Source organism: Dermacentor silvarum, chromosome 7 (assembly GCF_013339745.2).
Source record: "Dermacentor silvarum isolate Dsil-2018 chromosome 7, BIME_Dsil_1.4, whole genome shotgun sequence".
Classification (NCBI taxonomy): Eukaryota; Metazoa; Arthropoda; class Arachnida; order Ixodida; family Ixodidae; genus Dermacentor; species Dermacentor silvarum.
Window position 1 is genome coordinate 42,851,631 of NC_051160.1, and position 20,200 is coordinate 42,871,830.

The window sequence follows — 20,200 nt, forward strand, 5'->3', positions numbered from 1 at the left end:
GACTGTTTGCCAAAGAAGGCAAGGAAGCCTCATTTGGGCTCGAGCCATTTTAACAGACCAACGCTTTACTGGAGTACGCACCGCGCCGCCTGCAAATTTGTTTACTCCAACTATATCCAGAAGTACAATATGTTTGATTTATGAACATACACTCAACTTCTTGTAAAAAAAAAAAAAAAAAAACATTTTCCTTATTCGCTGCTGCTTATTTGTTTCACATCTGGGGCCAGATTCACAAGGCTTTTCTTTCGTAAGTTAGCTTTGCGAATGGCGGGCCGCCTTCACTAATGATATGTCTGGCATCCGGGCTGGCTAAAATTATTTTTTTTTACGAAAAAAATTCTAGCATACGAAGGTCTTGTGAATTCGGGCCCTGACTTCCACAGAGTGCATCGCATCTCCAGTATTTCGGGACGTGTGCATGTCGCGCATTCTTACGGCGGCGATCGCGCGTTCCACCGTAACTGAATGGAGAATGAAAAAAAAAAAAACAATTTCCCATGAATAAGATTAGCTACCAAAAATGACAGAATGTCCCGCTGTGTCTCTAGTATCTATAACTAGAGACAATGATTTTTTTTTCTACCTCTGTTTCCCATTTAGTTAAGGCGGGGCTTGCGGCCACCGCCGTAAGGTGGCGCTTACGTGGACGTGCCCTGACATCGCGGCCATGACTCCTTTCGAGCAGCTTGAATTTCCAGTATGACGTGCATGCCAGTCGCATAAAGTGGCGCCTCCACTATTCCGGGTCGATGCATGTTTTATATACTATGTGGGATTCCCCTGAAACTTGGCGCCATTATACTGCACTTCTTCCAGCGCCCTACAGTGGGTGAATGAATGAACCAAAGCACTCCACTTATTTAGGCATGCAGTGAAGAAGAGTTACCGTCTCGGCACTAAACAACGTGCCATAAAAGTTTTTGAAGATGCTTCCCTGCGACTGCCTCACGGTGTCAGAAGCAGGGAAGGTTGTATAATCTCTGCAATCGTAGCTATTGTTCGTCGTGAGTGTTTCTGCATTTATTTTCCCGTTATGCAAGTTACAATGTGGAAATTTAAATTTTCTGCGTAAATTATTAAATTTAAAACCTTCCAGAACTTTTTTGCTTAAGTATACACGCCTTAGGATGTGGCACTTGATACTGCCCCTTTCATGGGGCAGTAATTTGTAAAAGAAAGACGCTACGCGCCAATTTCGGAGGCTATGCGACGGGCTTCAAGTGGCAAGACCCATTGAGGTCCAACTTCTTCCAAGCTCTCTTTTACCGTCTTGTTCCGAGAGCTTGGAACAAGTCTGTAAAAATAGACTGCACCTGATTAAATCTATTTGTAAGCAGCAGTACATCTTTGTGCTCAATGCAACGATGGAGAGGTGCCAATTGGCATAGCCTAATAAAAAAAAAAGATTTAATTTTGGGTCAAAAGAAGATATATGAAAGGACACACATACACATGCAAAGCGCCTGCATGTTCATTTGTGCCCTGTATAAGTCTTCTTTAAGGCCGAAAATAATGCTTTTTATACTGCTATAATTTTCCCAAGAAGAATCTTATTTTTAGCCGGCTCAAGCTTGAGGAGACAATTATTAATTGAGGAGTTAATTGTCGTGTCGTCATGCGCTCGATTCTTCTGTAGTTTGCGAATTTGATAAAACTGATTGCTTGCGTCACTGACGCACTAAACAAGTAGCACGACAACGATGGTCTCTGAGGCCCATGTTTCACGTGTATAACGGTTTGCAGTGTTTATCGTCAGATGGCGGGAGATTTGCCAGTGTTTGACTGCGCGGCAGATTTAAATGTAGGCCGAGATAATGTCGTGATTCTATCGAAGTGCTATGTGCCATTTCGAGCTTAGCACGGTGAGCTGAAATATCTGCTTATCAGAGCAAGTAATTGGGTTCTACCTTAAGATAGAGCAGGGCACGATCAACTATGGAGCTCGTGAACGAACGGCACCTGAAAGGGGGTCCCGCCGTGCCTTGCATTGCGCGAAACGTTTTATGTGTTGCCTGCGCAAGACAGGCACCTACGCATGCTGTCTGCTGCGGCATGCGGTAGTACATAGACTACTGCCTACAACGCCTTTCATTCGGTCAAGTGGACTATTCCAAAGTACCGAATATGGTATCTTTTCCCGAACGGTAGATAATCTTAATAGTAAGAAGAATTCGATTCGTTCTTTTTAATATGGGATCTTACAGACCATCAATATCGGACGGGTGCTTTCTCGAAGACTGCAAAAAAAAAAAAAAAAAAAAAAAAAGATAAGAAAAAAAAAAGATTGTGGCCGATCGCGCAGTTCTATTTCTTGAGCTGGAATATTCTTCGCGAACTTCTTCGCGATTCCTTTTGTCGGCGCGTGTTGCAGTCTTAGCCTCACTATCGGCGGGAAGTATTGCGTAAGAAAAACGTATAACTTGAGTATATTTTTTTTTGACGTCGGCAGAGGCTTAGCTTGGAGCTGCGTTTCTTCATGCAAGCCAGAATGGCGTGGCCAGTATAATGCGCCTGCTTCATTATTATCGCGTACATACGCAGAAAACACTTCGAGATGTTTGTAAAGTTTGGATGACAGCGCTTAGCGTAATAAGCACAGGCGCCGACGAAATACATAGCAAATTGTGGAGGCTGCGATTCTCATGTGCGAATTTCAGCCTAGCCCAGCCGGTAGTGTATTGCTCAGTGACCACATTTACGACTGCCGTTTTTATGCTGCGTCACTAAATTAACACATTTTTAGAACTTTCAAATTGACCAGCAGACTCAATATGAGGAACTCAACTTGGAACAAAACTGGGCAGACTGGTGAAAGAAGCTCAAGCCAACAATGTTCCTCTTCGGGAAGGAGGTGACTATTGGTATTCGGTATTCTCTGAACCTTCTCCGTACAATAAGAAGCCATGTCCTTTGGACTTGAGGAATTGTTGATTTTTCATTGGATGTTTCTTTTCGTTGCAGGAGATGCTGCATTGCGATTCTGAATTGATCTGACGCAGGTAGTCACCTCACAAGCTCAGCTTCCTAGTGGCAGCATATGCGGGCGCTCCTTTAATCAGTAGACTATACGAAGCTCTCTGCTACGCCGTTACCTCAAAATGCAGCGCTAAGACACTCTCGGACATTTCTTTCTCGGAGATTTCGGCACAGTAAACTAAAACATTGATGACATGAAGAGAAGGTGTGAAATAAAACCATCAATATGCCCGGGAACGTGCAAATATATAGCTCTCTTTACCTATACCGTTACGGGTTTTTCGTATCTAACCAAGGGAGCAGAAGCGAGGGGCGTGCAGAAGTAGAGGGCATCGGTGGAGTCGGAGACCAGCAACGTTGTCTGTGTCAGATCTACAGAGCAGCCGTATGACCAAACGTTGGTGAGAACGCGCAGCCGGTCGGCGAGGCCGGTGATGCACCATCGATAAGAGCCTGCACCAACGCAGCCCTATCAGGCCATCAGAACGCGCAGCCGGAAACTGGCATCGGTGGAGATAGTGAAGAATACAGGAGCACACGTCGTCTTTAATGGATAGTACATCGGAGAAGCCAGAGGAGCGAAAGTAGGTCGCCGGGGGAAGAGGGCTGCACTGGTCCGCTTCCCCTTGCTCATGTTACGGTGGCTTTGCGACGATCGCGACAGTGCCACGGGTAGCTAAATATGCCGCCAAAATGGATCCTAAAAACGCGTTTTATTTCGTTCATTCTGGCTCACCGAGCCTTCTCTCACGATAGGAGTGACTTTTCTGGCATTGTGGAAGCGTAATTATACAGCTCAACGTATTTTTCTTCTCAGCGTCCGAAATCAAAACTGCGGCAAGAGAGACCTCGTAGCGAATGGCTTCGGATTGCTTTTGGCCAACTGTGGTTACGGAAAATGCAATGAAATCCAAGTACACGAAAGCGTAGCTGCAAAGGCTGGTAAGGCGTTCTAGTTGGTTGACAGAGCATTCGTTCATATTTGCCACGCGATATAGAAGAAGACATTCACAAAAAGAAACAACATAGGCGGGGTTAGTTGATGACCAGCACTCATGTCTATTTCGTTTCTTTCTTTGCGTGCGTGCGCTCTTCAATATTGTGCTGAAAATATGAATCCCTTTATACGAACGTTTCTGCATTTCGCCCATAACAAACTCTCGTCGGCATTTCCGGGTATCGAACCTGTGACCTCGTGTCCCGGCGCAGAAAGCTAGAGCCACTCAACCATAATCGCAACGGATTATTCTTTTGTTTTTATTCTGGCTTCAAGTACGTTCCATGCTAAGCTCGGAATGTTTCGTTAGAACAGCACTCAAGTGTATATAATTCACAATTCATTCATGTCATTACGTTATATCTAGCCGCAAATTAACCGCGACACTGTCCAGTACCAGTCCAGTACCAGTCCAGGACCAGTGCCGAGAACTTTAGATGACGTTTGGTGCGTAACAATATTATATTATAAACAATTATTTTTTCCTGCCATGTTCCGGAAACCACAAAATGGCAGATATTATAGGCTATTTGAATGTTGTTATTTGCAACTGTTTCAAGCGATTGTTGCAACTGTTGCCACACTACTACTTTGCGACTACGAAAAAGCTTCGAAGGTGCTAATGCAAGAGACCTCGAACTCCCTCGATGTGTGAGGGAGAATGGGCCTAAAATTTCCGCGTTGCCTGAGCCTCCATGCATAATGGCAGCACATGCAGACCCCCTAGCACCATCTGTCTCTCTAGTATATCTTATAGTCACGGCATAGACATTTGTGTACGCCAGCTAATAGCAGCGATGGCAAATAAGCAAGGACATAAACTTGGCTATGGGGAAATTGAACTCTCTTAGTGTCTAGTGTAGCTTCAATACACTTAAGTGCGAAGAGTACACGTTCCGACAGATAGGGCTATAACCCCACAACATAAATGAAGAGTTACTACATGCACACATAGAGCGCTGGGTGTGGGCATGTCCATGTTAATCTTCTGTGTTGCCAGATCCATATATTCTGGGCGTTTAGCGAACAGGCGTGTCGTGAAGCCGGCGATGCGGCGATGACGTCGAAGTACACCAGAGAGCGCTCTCCGAATCGCCGCCGTCCGCCATGTTTACACCAGCCGTGCGTTGGCGTTTCCCGTCATGCGATCTTTCGCTTTCGACGCTTAGGGGACGTTCGCGCATGAACGAGTCATATGTGACAAGAAATCATAATCGTCAAGTGTAAACGTTACGGTGCGCGGAAATGTGCCCTAAGCAGGCACGATTAAAGCAAGCTTCGCACTTGCTTAAGAAAGCTCGGGGCGCTCTGTGACAGTCCATTCGCGGCGACGAGTGTTGCGGATCCAAAGAAGCAGTCTGTAAACAATATAACCAGACCAAGACGGCCATTGACACACTACATGGGGATAAGACCGCCATGCGACAGTGGCCGCGAATATGGCATGATCAACCAGGAGCACTCGACGCGTCGAAAGATCGTACGCACTCTTGGTCGTCCTGAGCGGCGCCTGCGCAAGGGCACCGGCAGACTCGGGACACACACACACACACGCACACACGCACGCACACACGCACGCACGTGCGCGCTCTCCACAATACGTAACTTACCGTATTCGCCCATTCGCTGCTTCAAAAGTAATCAAAGAAGAGGGCGCGATGCATTGCGTCGGCCAGTGCGGCTTGCCATTGATGGAGACCATGGAAGAGTCCACAGTTCAGCAAGTGATGAAGGGGCGGCCAGCACTCGGTCGACATGGCTTTGATTACACTTTGCCTCTTTTCTTTCGAGAGCTAAAACAATTGCACAGGTGGTGTGTCTCGGTTCGATCATTCAACTGCGCAACAACAACCCACGTGGGATACACGTGTAAGGGCGTCAGTTATTCGTAGTAAGTACAGGCGGCTTCATGCGCGCTGCTTAGAAGTGGCGTAAATATGGCGCCGCCAAGCTCGTCGGCCGCCGTGGTTGGTTACACCAGGGCGCATGCGTCATGAAATGTGGGTGGCATTTTCCCGCGCTGGGAGTGCAAACGAAACAATCGCCAAACTCTCCGGAAGGGTACAAAAGGCTGTGTGTTGCAATGTGAAGTAGTGACCTAGCCTGCTTGAATTAGTCACGTATGCTACGTATGTTTTTCATTGTAGCATGCTGTACAATATTTTCTTTCTCTTCCTTAAAACATTTATACAACCTCGTACCGATACTTATGCATGTAACGTATCCAGTCGCATCAATCTCTTCCCCGCATTTTTGTACAGCAATACTCTGAAAGTATCCCACTTATCTTCACTGCCTATCAGTTGATGCTTCCATCCACTTTAAATCCAAGCACTTCTGTAAGGTGTACATTATCTAAGCGTCTCGCTGGGTGAATGCCTTCGCATTCCATTAGGGCGTGCAGAGTAGTTTCCGGATGTGGTGCGGAGTTATTAGACCATCCGTCGGCAAGTATGTTATTAAAATTCACCAAACGCAGGCACCCAATGCAGGCAAGGCGGCGGAATGAAGGAAGCCCTTGTCTTTTTCTTCTTTTTAAAACTAGAGCCGCCTTGCGCACAAGTACCCAGCACCTCTCAATATACTGCGAGAGTCGAGCGCTGCAGTATATATCCAGAGCGACACTGGCCCATCTTCAGGCATGGCACTGGGTACTAATAGGTTACCAGTGGCACTGGATTTTCCTATAGGTGAATAGAGTGTTCCGCGGGAGGATGGACGTATCAAACTCTTTGAGAAATGGTGAAGGCAGTTTTGTTTTTCTTTATCTAACGTGTCAGGGCCCTTGTAGCGGCGTGGGGTGGCGGGATGGGGGACAGTATGCGCGCTCGCGCAAGGCGATTCCAAGTTCGAATGCTATCTGCACCGCTGTTCGCTTCAGTAGTGCCCCTGGTCAGTACAAGGCCGTTGGCACGCCGTGCTGCCGAAGTTCGCGCGATATTAAAAAAAAGTGGCAATGGTGTACATGTACTTTCAGGTAGTAATGTTTTCTTACAAAGAAAAAAAAAAGAAGAAAGAGAGAGAGAAAACGGTGGGTCGCGATTTGAGTACTATATCACCACAAGGGCTCATTAGAAATTCGCAAATTATAACGTCCTATCCCCTGTTAGCCAAGCCGTTCAACCAAAAACAAAACAAAACAAAACAAAGTTATTTAGAAAACACGGTGCAACATACAATTATAAGACCTGCGATGATCAGTGGCCAGCGTTCCGACAACCGAACACCGTAGGTCTCGAAATCGTATCTTGCACTGTATTTCCTAAATAATTTTTCTTTTTTTTTTTTTCGTTGAAGAGCTTGGCTAACGTTAGCTGGGACACCATATATAGTCGGACGGGAGGGAAGGCGCACAAAACATGGGCACAAAAACGAGATGAGCAGCAGAAACACGTTTGTGTTTTTCTGGTCGCTTTCCTAGTTCTTTTTGAAGAATGCTAGAAAAACGAGAACGATAAAACATATGCGTTTGTGTTGTCATTATCCTCGTTCTTCCCGTGTCCCCGTTTTGTACGCCTGCCCTTTCGTACCACAAATACCTACCAACTTGCTCGGCTTTCCGACTTCCCGGTTTGTTTTCCAATGGAGTCATCACCAGCGTGGCACAAGATTGTGTAACTTTTGAGTCGTTTATCGACATTTCGTCATAATTTGTGGCTGCTACTGTTACGGTTAATATGAAACTCTCCGACATGAGCGCCACCCTAACTTATACCGGAGGATTCACTGACACACGCGTTAAACCCTGCACTATCCGCTGATCTTTACTATCAGTGACCCTTATCAGCATAAATTCAAACGCGAACAATTCCGAAACTACTCCAACGCATTGTTCAGCTTCCATGCTGACCTGCATTCTTAACAGGTGCTTCATTCGGAATCCAAAGCTTATACTTGGCACTACTAAGAACTTAGAAAGCGGGTAAGCAGCGATCGCGTGTTGCACTTCTATGCAATTACGAGTATCGGGCGTACGTTCCTGTAGGCGTTTAAATTTACGCAAACGGCACGTCGACAAAGCAAGTGCTGGCATCTTGTTCCAGCACTCGGCGCTTTCTCACGAAGATTTCACGTTCTGTTCGTATCTGAGAAAAATAACTGAAAGCACAATCTCCGGAAAAAAGAAACACGCAAACCCGAAAAATGATTGAGACAAGACGAAGCAGTAACAGCTGCTCAGTTCTCGTTTTTTTCCTCTTTTCTTCAATTTTTCGTAATATTTCTCCGCACATTCACTTGAGAACAACATTTCTATATATCCTCTCTGTGTGGGAATGGAGCAATTGGACAACAGCACAACGAGTTTCGAAGTAACACAAAAGAAGTATAGTTTGGTGTTAATTGTACAAACTCCCCGAGTTTACATGGAAGGAGCAAGCGGAGGAGAGAGAGAGGGAAAAATTCGATAGTGCGGAATTGGGGGAAGGTCGGAGACAGTAGCTCGTTTACAATGTGCTCGACTAAGGACTAGGAGAGACAATTAGCTGAGGCGAGCAAAAAATTACACGTGAAACAATTTAACAACGTTGACCTCTCGTAACCGAGAGCAATCTCTTTAGTAGGTACGCTGTCACCGTGACGTCGCTGCGACGCCGCCCCTGTCACGTGGTCTTAGTACTGTGCGCGGTAGCTACTGAGATGCCGCTTTGTACAAAGCTACTAGATGTTCGACAGTACGTAGCTTTTATACATGCCACTTATATACGCCTTATATGCGCTGAATTCTGGCGTAAACCCTTTTTCTTTCAACATCAATGGTCACGTACTTCATGCCGTATTCAAATAAAAGATTAACAATTACTTTCTTTATAACTGCTAGGATTTTACGTAACGCATAGTTTGAAGCCGAATATAGCCACACGTATACACTAAGCATCCATAACTGAGATGTGTCTATGCTTAAAAAAAGTTGTATCCCCGCCACGTGCACTGTGATTGAATTATGTGCCTAAATTTTCTCCTATTGAACTTGCCTATAGCTCACTAATACGGAAGTATCCTGCCATACTGGTCACCTCGCGTGTAACTACTTCCCGTTACCATCGTACGAAGATAAATGCCGTACACACGTACAAATTCTAATGCCGATAGGCCGATAAAAATCCTCATCACCAGTGGTCAAGCGATCGCTAAGATATGCCTTTTTTGTATGCGAAGACGTAGAGAAACCTGATATCTGCATTCACCGCGTACGTGATTGATTGAAAACGTTGCGGAGGCGTCTTGGGATAACAGTGGTCGAGGGAAAAAAAAATCTTCGCCACGCGTCCTGCAATGCTAGCGCGACAAACACGGTCGCCCGGATATGGTTACGCCTGTTACAGCAACCAGCTATGTAAGGCATTGTCCAGTCGAGCGATCTCTCAAAGACAGCGACTTCTGCCCTTTTACATTAGACACGCCATGCCTCGGAACTGCGCTCCTTGCTTGCCAGCTTATAACAGCGCGTGATACGCAATTACGCAAAACTACTTTCGCTATGTACACGGCACATGAGCTTTCGAAACGGACAAGAAGTTGCGAGAATTATATGAAATAGCATACGATTCGCGAGAAAACGATGAAGAAAGAGGTCAGCTTTGGTATTTTTGCTCTGAGTTTCCTTCTATGTGCTTCATCATCCTCACTTCATCGGCCCAGCACCTGCGCTGAGTGTGTTCCGTTTAAGTCCCCAGGCTTGCAGGATCGCAAGGTGCAACACGAGACGAAAAAAAAAAAAAAGAAAAACACTCTTGAGTCGAGACAGCGTCATTTGTAAACCGAGTGGTCAGTCAACAGCCCGCCCCAGTTTGTATAATGTTCGCTTCAGTTCAGAAACACAGCAACAGGGAAGCATCACTACGGCACTAAACACACACACACACACAAGCACATCGGCGTTCTTGGAGAGCGTCCTCTTTCCTACTCGTTTCGACTCACGTCTGTCCAAGATGGAGCACGACGCTTTCACGGGTGGCGTAGACAACGGGAGGGAATTACACCAGTGGAACAATGAGAACGGAACGTAAAAGAACAAGGAACACGAAGAGAGAGAGCGCGCGCAGGTCAACACACTAGTTTTTGCGACGACTTCTGGACGTCAACCAGAAAGTTCCTCAACGAAGTCGGCGAAAGAAGGTACGGTCGACACTGTGTTCGCCGTTTTCCCGCAGCACACGCCGCCACTGCATGGAGCCAACTTTCTCGTATCTCGCTCTTCAAGCCTTTCCTTGTCTGGGCGTGGCTAGTCGCGACGGGGATATGAGGGCTGCGCAAAACTTGAACGTGATCGAGCTTCGGACGTGTGGAAGCTATGCGAGTTTCGGCGAGCAGTCTATGCGATTAATTCATTTTGACTCTCTTTTGACTCTTCTTTGTGAAGGAGTTTAAAGAGCACGCCGCTCAAACGACTCCACCAGCTTATCGTGCTGGCCGTTGCCGGATTTACCGTGACGAGACCCGAGCAAGCCGACATATGGGTCCCATTTGCTTACGTAGACTGTCAACGAGCGACGCAATAACTGTGTTTCCACCAGTTACAGAGGTAAGCATTGTATTTCGGGCATTCTTCTTTTATGCGTATTCTCGACTGCCGCGGATGGGCATTTCACGTTCTCTTCATGGTTGTCTTGCTACAGGTGATAGTTCCCTGAACAAGTGAGCAACTCCGCACGGTGATTACAATAGGCCGACGTAAATTTTTCGTCTGTAGAGAACCTCCGGAAAAAATCTCTCACCTTTCAAATTTTCACAATGTTTCGGACCTCGTCGGCAGACCACCAAGCCTAAAAGAAGGATATTTCCGCGAGCTCACGTAATACTTTCAAATAATCATTGTTAGTAAGTCCAGGAGGCACAAAATAGACACTAACCCTGCCGCAAAGCTTTAAATATAGTTGCAGGAATTATAGGTATCTCAGTTCTGGTAGGTGTCTGATTCTTTGTTTCACTACACTGCTCTACGAGTACCCTCCATTGGATCTTACCGCAGTCGATCTGATTATCTTTCTTCGATAACCTCTTGGCGTGACAATATAATAATGAAGTGTCAGTCGTCGGGACCACTCGCGGATTTCAAGTCGTCGAACAGCTCCAGGTATCGCAGGCCCACATATTTAAAAGGCGCTACTGTTTCGAAAGTGGTATTGCCGTTTGTGAGAGCCAGTCAGCACTATTCCAATTCTCCCGTGTAGCCAACTAGTGTTAAGTTGAGTTTTTTTTCATCGTTACTCCAGTGTGGACATGTTGACCTCCAAATTATGATTTCACCACCTGTTTCACCCACGTACTTTTGTCCAAGGGTTGCACTCGTAACGTATGAACGTCATAACGTACGAACGTCTCCAGATAATGCAATTAGCTGAAGCAACAAAGCAGTTTGGGTAGGCGATCGGGAAAGAACTTCATTAGGAGAGCCACATTTTGTGAAGCAGCCTTCAGAAGGTCGCACTACTGGGTCGAATACTCCGCGGCAGGCATGATGTTGCCGGCGAAAGAGTAGCTCTCTCTTGACAGATTGCTCCGTCTATGGGCTTTTTCTGCAAGCACAGTTCGTCAGTCATTCTCAGTGGAACGGCAAGCATTGTAGTAAGGGTCCTCTTGTTGCTTCTGTGCTGGTGGCAATATTAACGACCAGAGCAAACCAACAACTCCCTCTGAATCGGACGTGCCGACCGCAAGGTCTTGTACTCGTCCTGCATGGAATTCTTGCTTCGCCTTCACAATCTAGTCAGGAAATTGTGAGTAGCGGGCCATCGCAAACGTTGAAAAGTCAGTTCTGTTCATTAGGAGTTCAGACGAGACTTCCAACTATGCACAGAAACATCTGTAGTACGCATCATGTGTCCAAGCAGGTGCCATCCTGCCGTGTCAATACACAACTCGCACCGCGACGCACAATTTTGAATACTACGTTGTTCCACTCCGTCGGGTCATGGTACGATGCAGGCGGCAATTTGCCCGGCGCACGCACAAATTGTTTCAGCCATGTAGCTTCCTAAACTGTCGCTTCTCTCAATGACCCAAGTGCGCTGATAGCTGACACCTGGTGCTTGGCATACACAAGCCATCGAAACTGTGACCACTTGCCCTTCTTGCATTGAGACCATAACGTAAACGCCCACAATCACGCTGGTATCACACGCTATTCTGAATACGGAGGGCCTCAAGCTTTGGTTAGGCATATCACAGCGGCTTAGTGTGGCACGCCAAGCGCGCAATGCCACTAAACCAATGCTTTATGCCGTGCTTGGTATCGTCATAGGGAAAGACGTGGTTGATCACCCGACAGCGTTTTCGCTACCGTACCGCACTTTCTCACGTCTCTGCACACCACACCATAACAGAGGAAAGCGCAGGTATTGATTCGTTGAGCCACTGAGGGTGTCACGCGAGCAGGCACGCCAGAAGTCCATGGATTCATCAGCTGGACAAACTTGTTGGTCGCTGGTAATTTGTAGCGCGTCATGCCAAACAAGCGGCCAACTCTGGCACAAAGGTATCTTGACGGCGGATGGTCGGATGAAATACGAAACTCTCCTTCACGTGGTAGTTTCGACGGCTCCGCAGCCCCGTCAGGCTTTCAAAATTTAAGTTGTCTTCACGTCTCTTATATGAGAGAAAATGTTCGATGTCCGGTTATGTGTACCTCATCAAAAAAAAAAAAAAGTGCCCTAGAGAAGTTGGAGGCGAATGGCGTGGTGCGAGTGATGCGAGCTCTGGAGAGCGTTAGCGTACGCCACCACTGCCAAACAACTTCCGCTAAACGCCGTCGTCGATAGCGACGACGTTCGTACACTTCCGCGTGTTCGTTCCCGGGCCCAGAATAATGTCCAATGCCACTGAAAAAAAAAAAAAAACGACAACGTAATCTTGTTGGTGCAGCAGTCTTCGAACCATTGGAACACTTCGAAGGCTGTTCACACTGGCAGTTCCGGAGCTACAAGTGTCGGCCCCAGAAACGGTAGCAGGCTCTTTCTTGCTCGTATATAGTCTTCCCTTTCGGAGTATTGTCTTCGATGTTGTCGAGGAACGTTTTGGGTGGGCCCCCAAAAAACGCCCCGCGATGGTACGACGAAGGAAAAACGTGTGGGATTCGCCGCCAGCCATGGGGTCTCTTTAGAATCCTTGAATGACTCCGTACGCCTCGAGGGCAGACATCGTCACGTAGAAGACCCACAGGCCGGCGAAAAGGATGGTAGTGGGCAACTTGAAGCGCATCGGTCCCCCTAGTTCTCCGCCTACGATCTTGTTTCGGCGCATCATAAGAACGACGCAGCACAAGAGCGCGCAGACGCAGAAGATGGTGACTGAGAAGGCCAGGTTGCCCGGAAGCACCTCGAATGTCGTCCCTCGTCCCCAGTGCACCAGCGCTGCCAGTGACCAGGCGACGCCGATGCCGAGGAAGACGTTGACCGCGTTGCTGCCGGTCACGTTGCCGATGGACGAGTCGGCGTACTTGTCGTTCTGCGCAGCCACCTTGCTCGCAAACGTGTCTGCGAAAGGAAAAGGGGCGACCACAGGTAAGACTGCAGCACGCGGCAATGAATCACTGCTTGACCTAAATACGAATGCTCTGGGTGATGCTAACTATGCGTAAGAACATTGCGGGGTCTTACGTGCCAAACCACCACCTGATTACGAGGCACGCCGTAATGGGGGGACTCTGTATGAATTTCGATCACCTGAGGTTCTTTAACGTGCACGTAAACCTAAGTACACGGCTGTTTTCTGCATTTCGCCCCCATCGAAATGCGGCCGCCGTGGCCGGGATTTGATCCCGCGAACTCGCACAACCACTAAGCAACCACGGCGGGTCTAACTATGCGTAGACTCTTTCAAAAAAGTTTCGGAGACGCATGCCCACAGTCAACAAGACGGGCAGTGCTCGCCGTAGAAAGTGAGACGACGGATAAACGGCTCTACCCTATACCCGTAAACGTATCACAAATAGCGGAACAACCAGCACACTCGAGAGAATACGTGCCCTCTCAGTGCTTATTGTCACGTGATATGTGATGGTGACGTCAACTAGACCACATACATAACTAACTAAAATTGTAATGAATATGTTCGGCCTTACACTCTATCTCACAAGTCGTTTGCAGCGCTGCCGAAGATACGAGGCGTACACAAGCAATATCTTTGTGCAGCGGAATATACTTCCCAGTGTAACTATCTGATTACTAAAATGTTGACAAAAAGTCTCCGTTATTCTCGGCAACCATACATTAGTTAACTGGACTGCTTCTTTTCTCGCTAATCGGTCATAATGTGCACTTTCAAACCTTTCCAATCCTCTATATCCAGTGTAACATCAGTGTAACATCTGGCATGCCTCAAGGCTCAGTCTTAGGTCCGCTCCTGTCTTTAGGCTATGTAAATTATTTACAACGCAACATTCCTGTTAAACTCCCATGTGCACTGATGATTGTGTTCTGTGCCACAATATTAAAACTCCTAATGATCACGTCATCATTAACGATTCATCTGCATTATTTCGTTCACGATGTGGGACTTCGCAGATGCAAATTACCTTCCAGAAAAGTGTTTCCAAGTAAATTACTAAACACTCTTTCCCACCGTCTTTCACTTGTTCGTATAAGGGTTCTCCACTAGAAAAAGTGTGTTCTTATATTCTATACATTTGTCTTATATTCTAGAAGGATTTTGCATGGTCCCGTCACATTGAACAAAGGTGCAACCGCGCGCTTAGAAGGCTGGATACCAGCAGTGTACCCTCAATTCGGCCCCTCTTAACACAAGGCTACTCACTTATAAAACATTAGTTCATCGAGTATTCTAGTATGGTTTGGCGGTATGGAATCCACGCAAGTAATATGATATCGGCAAAACTGAGTATGTCCGGAAGAAAGCTGTGCGCTCCATTTAACGTCGTTGCGACATGTATTTCTCACCTAGTTCCCAACTTCGAAATTTTCCGCTTGGCACCCTCTCTTCCCATCGTCACGTCGAATCGTTGAAGTTTTTCCATAATCTGATTAACTCTCCACGATTTCCCCTACTTAGCAGCTGCATCACACCCGCTAAACCTACATCCACCAGGCACCATCATGAGTTGAGTATGTCTCCTTTTCACCACCGCACCGATGCGTTTAAATACAGTTTATTTGTCTGCACTGTAGAACTATGGAGCGCTTTACCCTGCCATGTTCGATCTTCTTCGCGTGGTGAATTCCTCCTGTATATTTTTAGCCGCTTATTATTATTGTATCGCTTCTTTTTCTTGCTTTGTTTCCTTATTTGCCATCTTGGTATGTGCTACTCCCAACTCCTGCGATAGCCTCACGGGGCTGCATGAAGTAGGTTGAAATAAATAAACGAATTAATGGCAGGATTAGCGAGTTTTGTTTTAGCTGGTACATGATACGTTACAGCGATACGTGACGTGTTACGACCTTTGATAATGCACATCGTATACCGCGAATTCAGCAGCCGCTGAGCAGACGACGCGGCGCGGATGAACACACCTCGAGGGGAATTCGGCCTTCCTATTGGCTAAGGAGTCTCCACGGTGATGCAAACGACTCGTGAGGTGGAGCATAGGAGCTGGTGCAAAGGTGTCCGCAGCCACAATAACGAGGGTATAGTGGATGGTTTTGCTCATTTTGCACGAACAATTGAGCAACACAATAAAACATTTCCATAGCATTCTGATTTCTAGCTTTAAGGAAGCATAACAAGGTGTCGCTACCGGCACTGCCGCTGCCATCAACGTCTCCGCTGTCGCGGTATTTCGTGAACTGTAATACCGTTTCCGGACAGTCTATACAGCTGGCCATTGAACCAAGCAAACGTTATGGCATCGAAATAAAACCTTGTCACATTCGAGTAGGGTTGTAAAATAGAAATAGTTGCTCCATTCACATGACTTGCGCGAAATAATTTATCACTAAGGTCATGTTTGTTGAAGCCGCTGAATGAAATTTGAACACAGGAGTAAACCACAGAGAAGTATTGGCGAAGAAGGCCCTATTAGCTGCATTTGTTTGTCTTCCATGAGCGAAAGTTCTAGGCATAGATATCAAAGGTACTTCTATTGCCCTCTTCATCAGACTATCTCTCTTCGCCTTGAATTCAAGTGAAAAAAAAAAAAACGGCGATAATTCCCGTACGAACAGAAAGGTAAATGCTACCGCAGCGCACAATATGTTCGTTTCTCTGTTCATGACGTTTACTAAACCGAAAACTGTTGTGCATTTCCATGCTCTTTGGGCATTGCTACAAAAGGGAAACACACATGCATGCAAAGGTTATCACTTGAACGATTTCTGCTTCACATTCAGTGATAAGACCACAGACGGAATTGGGATATCTCACGCATCACGCAGCATCAGAATCAAACGCCCATTGGTTAATACTGACATTACTAGTAGGCATTTAGTGTCACAAAGCACTGACGTATACACGGGTCACACGTACGGCTCTCAGCTTATCGTCTACACTTTGAAGCTGAACATTCCGAACGGTGGATAGAACAACGAACAAACATTGTCATACCATATTGGCGAAGCAGCGCACTGACCAGGACAAAGTGGAGAGACACAAGAATACACGACACTCGCTCCACTTTGTCCTGGTCAGTGCGCTGCTTCACCAATACGGTATGATGATTAATCACCAACTCGCCCAACTGTCCACAATTCTGAGCAACATTGGCTTGCCAGTGACCTTTATATTTTAATTACAGGAACATTGTAAAACTGTCACTGGACTCTTTCCAGGGTGGGTCGACGAACGGTAGGTTAGCTGGCCAATTAGAGCGGCCATAATGTAAAGAATTTTGTACGGACAGAACCACGCACGTACGTTTCGGTAATTTGTAAACTTAAGTATATGTAGCACGCATTAGCAATTAACATACCGCACTGTGCTAAAGTTGCGCGAACTATGCTACCATGACAACAACCATTAGGAAAAAACAAAAATATAATAGCAACTAATATATAATTTCTCGGGCGTTCCCAGAAACTTATCACAACATATAGCTTGCCCATCTGCGATGTATTAGACGCGGGAATTCCCATTGTCTCCGTGTATACTTCATATAGCGCGAAAATAAGACTGCTAACACCACAGAAATTAGAACCCTGGTTAGTTGTCACACTGAGTGCTATTTTGTTGGGATTATAGCGTGGTAATCACGCTACGTAAAACCCGATTTCATTATTAAATACCCTGGTAAAACTGATGCACTAACGTCGATAGAAACCACCCACATAGTGAGGTTTTATGTACTTTGTGCTGTATATTTGTGGTATTGTAGCGTTATCATAGAGAACGCACTCGCGCAGTAGTTATGTAATACGCACACGTCACCACTGAAACCTAAAACCTTTGATATTGGGGTACATTTCGCGGCAGCCATTCTCTGACAAGGTTCTGTGAAAGCGTACCAGGTATACTTGTTCCCAGTGCGACCAACGAGATGGCGGTCACCGAGTCTTTCAGTCCGATGGTGCAGCCGAAATGCGACGCGAGGTCGCCCACAAAAGCGGTCAGGACGCCAATGAGAAGGATGCTGGTTACGAAGCAGGCCCATCCACCCCAGTAATCTGCAGAGAGAAAGCCAAGATGACGTCGTAAGTACAATGAAGTCAAAACTACAATGACTTCGTAACTACAGTGACGTAGTGTACGAACAGTGACGTATTGTACGAAGTGTACCGACCGCGGATTCCGGGAAGAAATCTGAATTTAGTCACAGCTTACGATAGCTGCCTGAATTGGCGGCTGCAGTCTAAACTCTACCACGCGAACACCACAGCGCTCTTTTGAATCTTGAGCTGTGCGTTTACAAAACGTAAAATTTAATTTCCTTTAGAAAGCTGTAGTCTCCGTACACTTTTGTGCATGGATGCAAATCACGGCTGTCCTTTAGGCATTGTACAGCCTGAACCCATGGGTAGGTTCGCGTGCACGAAATGCTGCGCTGAGAAATTCACATGCGGTTAATTAATGCGGTCTCTTGGAGCTGTACTTCACTGTTGTTTCGTGTCTATGCGCTAAGTATGTTACAATGCGAGTTCTGCAATCATAAACCAGTTCCTTCGGGCCCATACGGGTACTCTTCTTTAAGGGGTTAACTGACTGACACGTCACCTGCGAACGACAAGAACAAAAACTCGTCATCACGATCCTCAGCTAAATAAAATGTCCGTGAAATCCCTGTGTCCAATAAGCGATGCCAGTTGAAAATAATGTTTATTTGACTTTATTTACAGTGCGTATCCAGTTCTAATTTTGTACATGTGTTCAAAAAGTGGCCTTTTATGTGTTTTTTTTTTGTTGCCACAGGTGACGCGACAGTCAGCAGACCCCTATACACTGTCCGATAGTCGCTGTGTACAGGTTTCTAAACATGAGGTCAATGAAACATTTTACAAATGGCATCATCGTAGAGCTCTGATTACACTGGCGAACACAGGGACTATAAAAAGAGGACACGCCGCCAAGGGACATAAACTATTAGTTGTTCATATTTCCACGGACAGTGCGCATATGATCGTACAAATTTATCGTAATAGTATATTGTAATGATATATTTCCGCGGCCAAGCGTCCTAGTATGCGCAGTCCTTCGAAAAATAAAGAGTTGGTGTTTTGCAATACCTCTTACAGTGCAGCAAATCGAACCTAGTTACATTTTGTTCATGGTCAATATAAAGTGCGCGAGAAAAGACTGAGACGAGAGAGATGACAGTAGGACTGCTTACTCGGCACTGAAAGTCTATCACGAAGTTCATGTCACAAACAAACATGTCAAATAACCAACATGGTAGGAACCCAGAACTACTTCACCGGCAACCTTGAACAAACATGTAGTCAAGTCCACTCGCGAGGGACAACAGGGTATGCCGTAGTCTAAATTTACGGACAGGACATAAAGGAGGCAGTATGAAGGGCAACAGGAGGACACGAACCGACAACAAGAGTGCATGAGGGAGTTGCAAATGAGCCATGTGTCGCGTTGCCTGCTTCATGTCCTGCTTGATTATGCTCCCGCTACACCAATTATGAACCAACCTTTGCTATCAGTGTACGCGTCTGCGTCGTCAAGTCTCCCCCTGTTCGCTGTTGTGACATATTTATTGACCTTCAGTGATGAACATACAGCAATTAACTGCATTCCTTGTTTCTCATCTTCTCATACACAAGTTGTTGCCTCGCAATGTTTTGTAGACAATGTGTCATTGAATATATGCGACGCTGTGCTTGGAGAGATTATTTTACACAGCGAGATCACCGCAACCAAGAACGCTTGGTGGGAGGACAGTCGCCACGCTAGCTCGAAGGTAGAGCAGTGAACGCGGGACATCGCATCGATGGCGGTGCTAACGCCCGTGCACGCCTCCAGCGTCTGTATACAGCCGAACCCGGATACAGCGAACCCACATATAAGGAATTATTGCATATAACGAAGAGCAGTAAAGTCCCCTTGAAAATGTTGGTATAAAATTTTTATTTTAGATATAGAATTACCTACATATCGAACTTTTTGTGATCCCCTTTAGATTCGACATATTCGGGTTCGACTGTAATTGCAACCGCATTAAAAGCACTAAGCTACAGGGTAGCTATATAAAAGTACACTACACCAAACTAAAAGGAAGACGAAGGAAAAAAAAAATGCCGCACTGCCATTCGGCTCACCTGTAGGGGGGACGAACGCGAAGAGGACCTTCCAGAAAACGGTGAAGACGTGCATCACGTAGTCCGAGCAGGAAGGCATGCGCACGGTCACCTCGTCGGCCTCTTCGCCATTCTCCTCGTCGTCGTCTGGTGGGTGGAACGAGATAGGAAGCAAGAGTCAAAGGCACGTACAGAAAAAAAAATATTATAAGCATCCGCGTGACCGGCCTTACCTACGTCGCAAAACATTCTTCAAGCAACTCAGTCTGCGGCAACTCGCAGAGTGAAGAAAATATAATATTCCAAAGCAGGCCCGAAGTACGGGTTTCTCAGAACGAAAGCTTGACAGCTGCGGAAAAATTGGCTCTGATCCGCGGATACCTGACTGATCGTATTTCCGGGGCAGTCGCTCTACCACGTGAGCTAACCAGAAGGTTCCGTGAGCCTCATCCTGCTTCTTGATTCAGACTGGCTTTTCCACTTGCCAGCTTCCTGGTTAGCTCTTATGGCAGAGTGACTGCCTCGAAAAAGCGTGGGTTTTCGGTTCGATTCCATAAAAAAAAAGAAGAATTTTGCTTAATCTTCAAGGCTATCT

At 46.3% G+C, this 20,200-nt stretch overlaps 1 protein-coding gene across 1 annotated transcript in view; it reads right to left on the minus strand.

The window, feature by feature from the left end:
- Positions 1-8,142: 8,142 nt before the first annotated feature.
- Positions 8,143-20,200, minus strand: part of LOC119457955 (sodium/calcium exchanger 3-like) — a 301,682-nt gene continuing 289,624 nt past the window's right edge. Inside the window, 3 exon segments of the mRNA XM_037719738.2 lie at positions 8,143-13,449; positions 17,371-17,529; positions 19,627-19,752. Coding sequence (XP_037575666.1) covers positions 13,073-13,449; positions 17,371-17,529; positions 19,627-19,752 — 662 coding nt within the window. The 3' untranslated portion in view covers positions 8,143-13,072.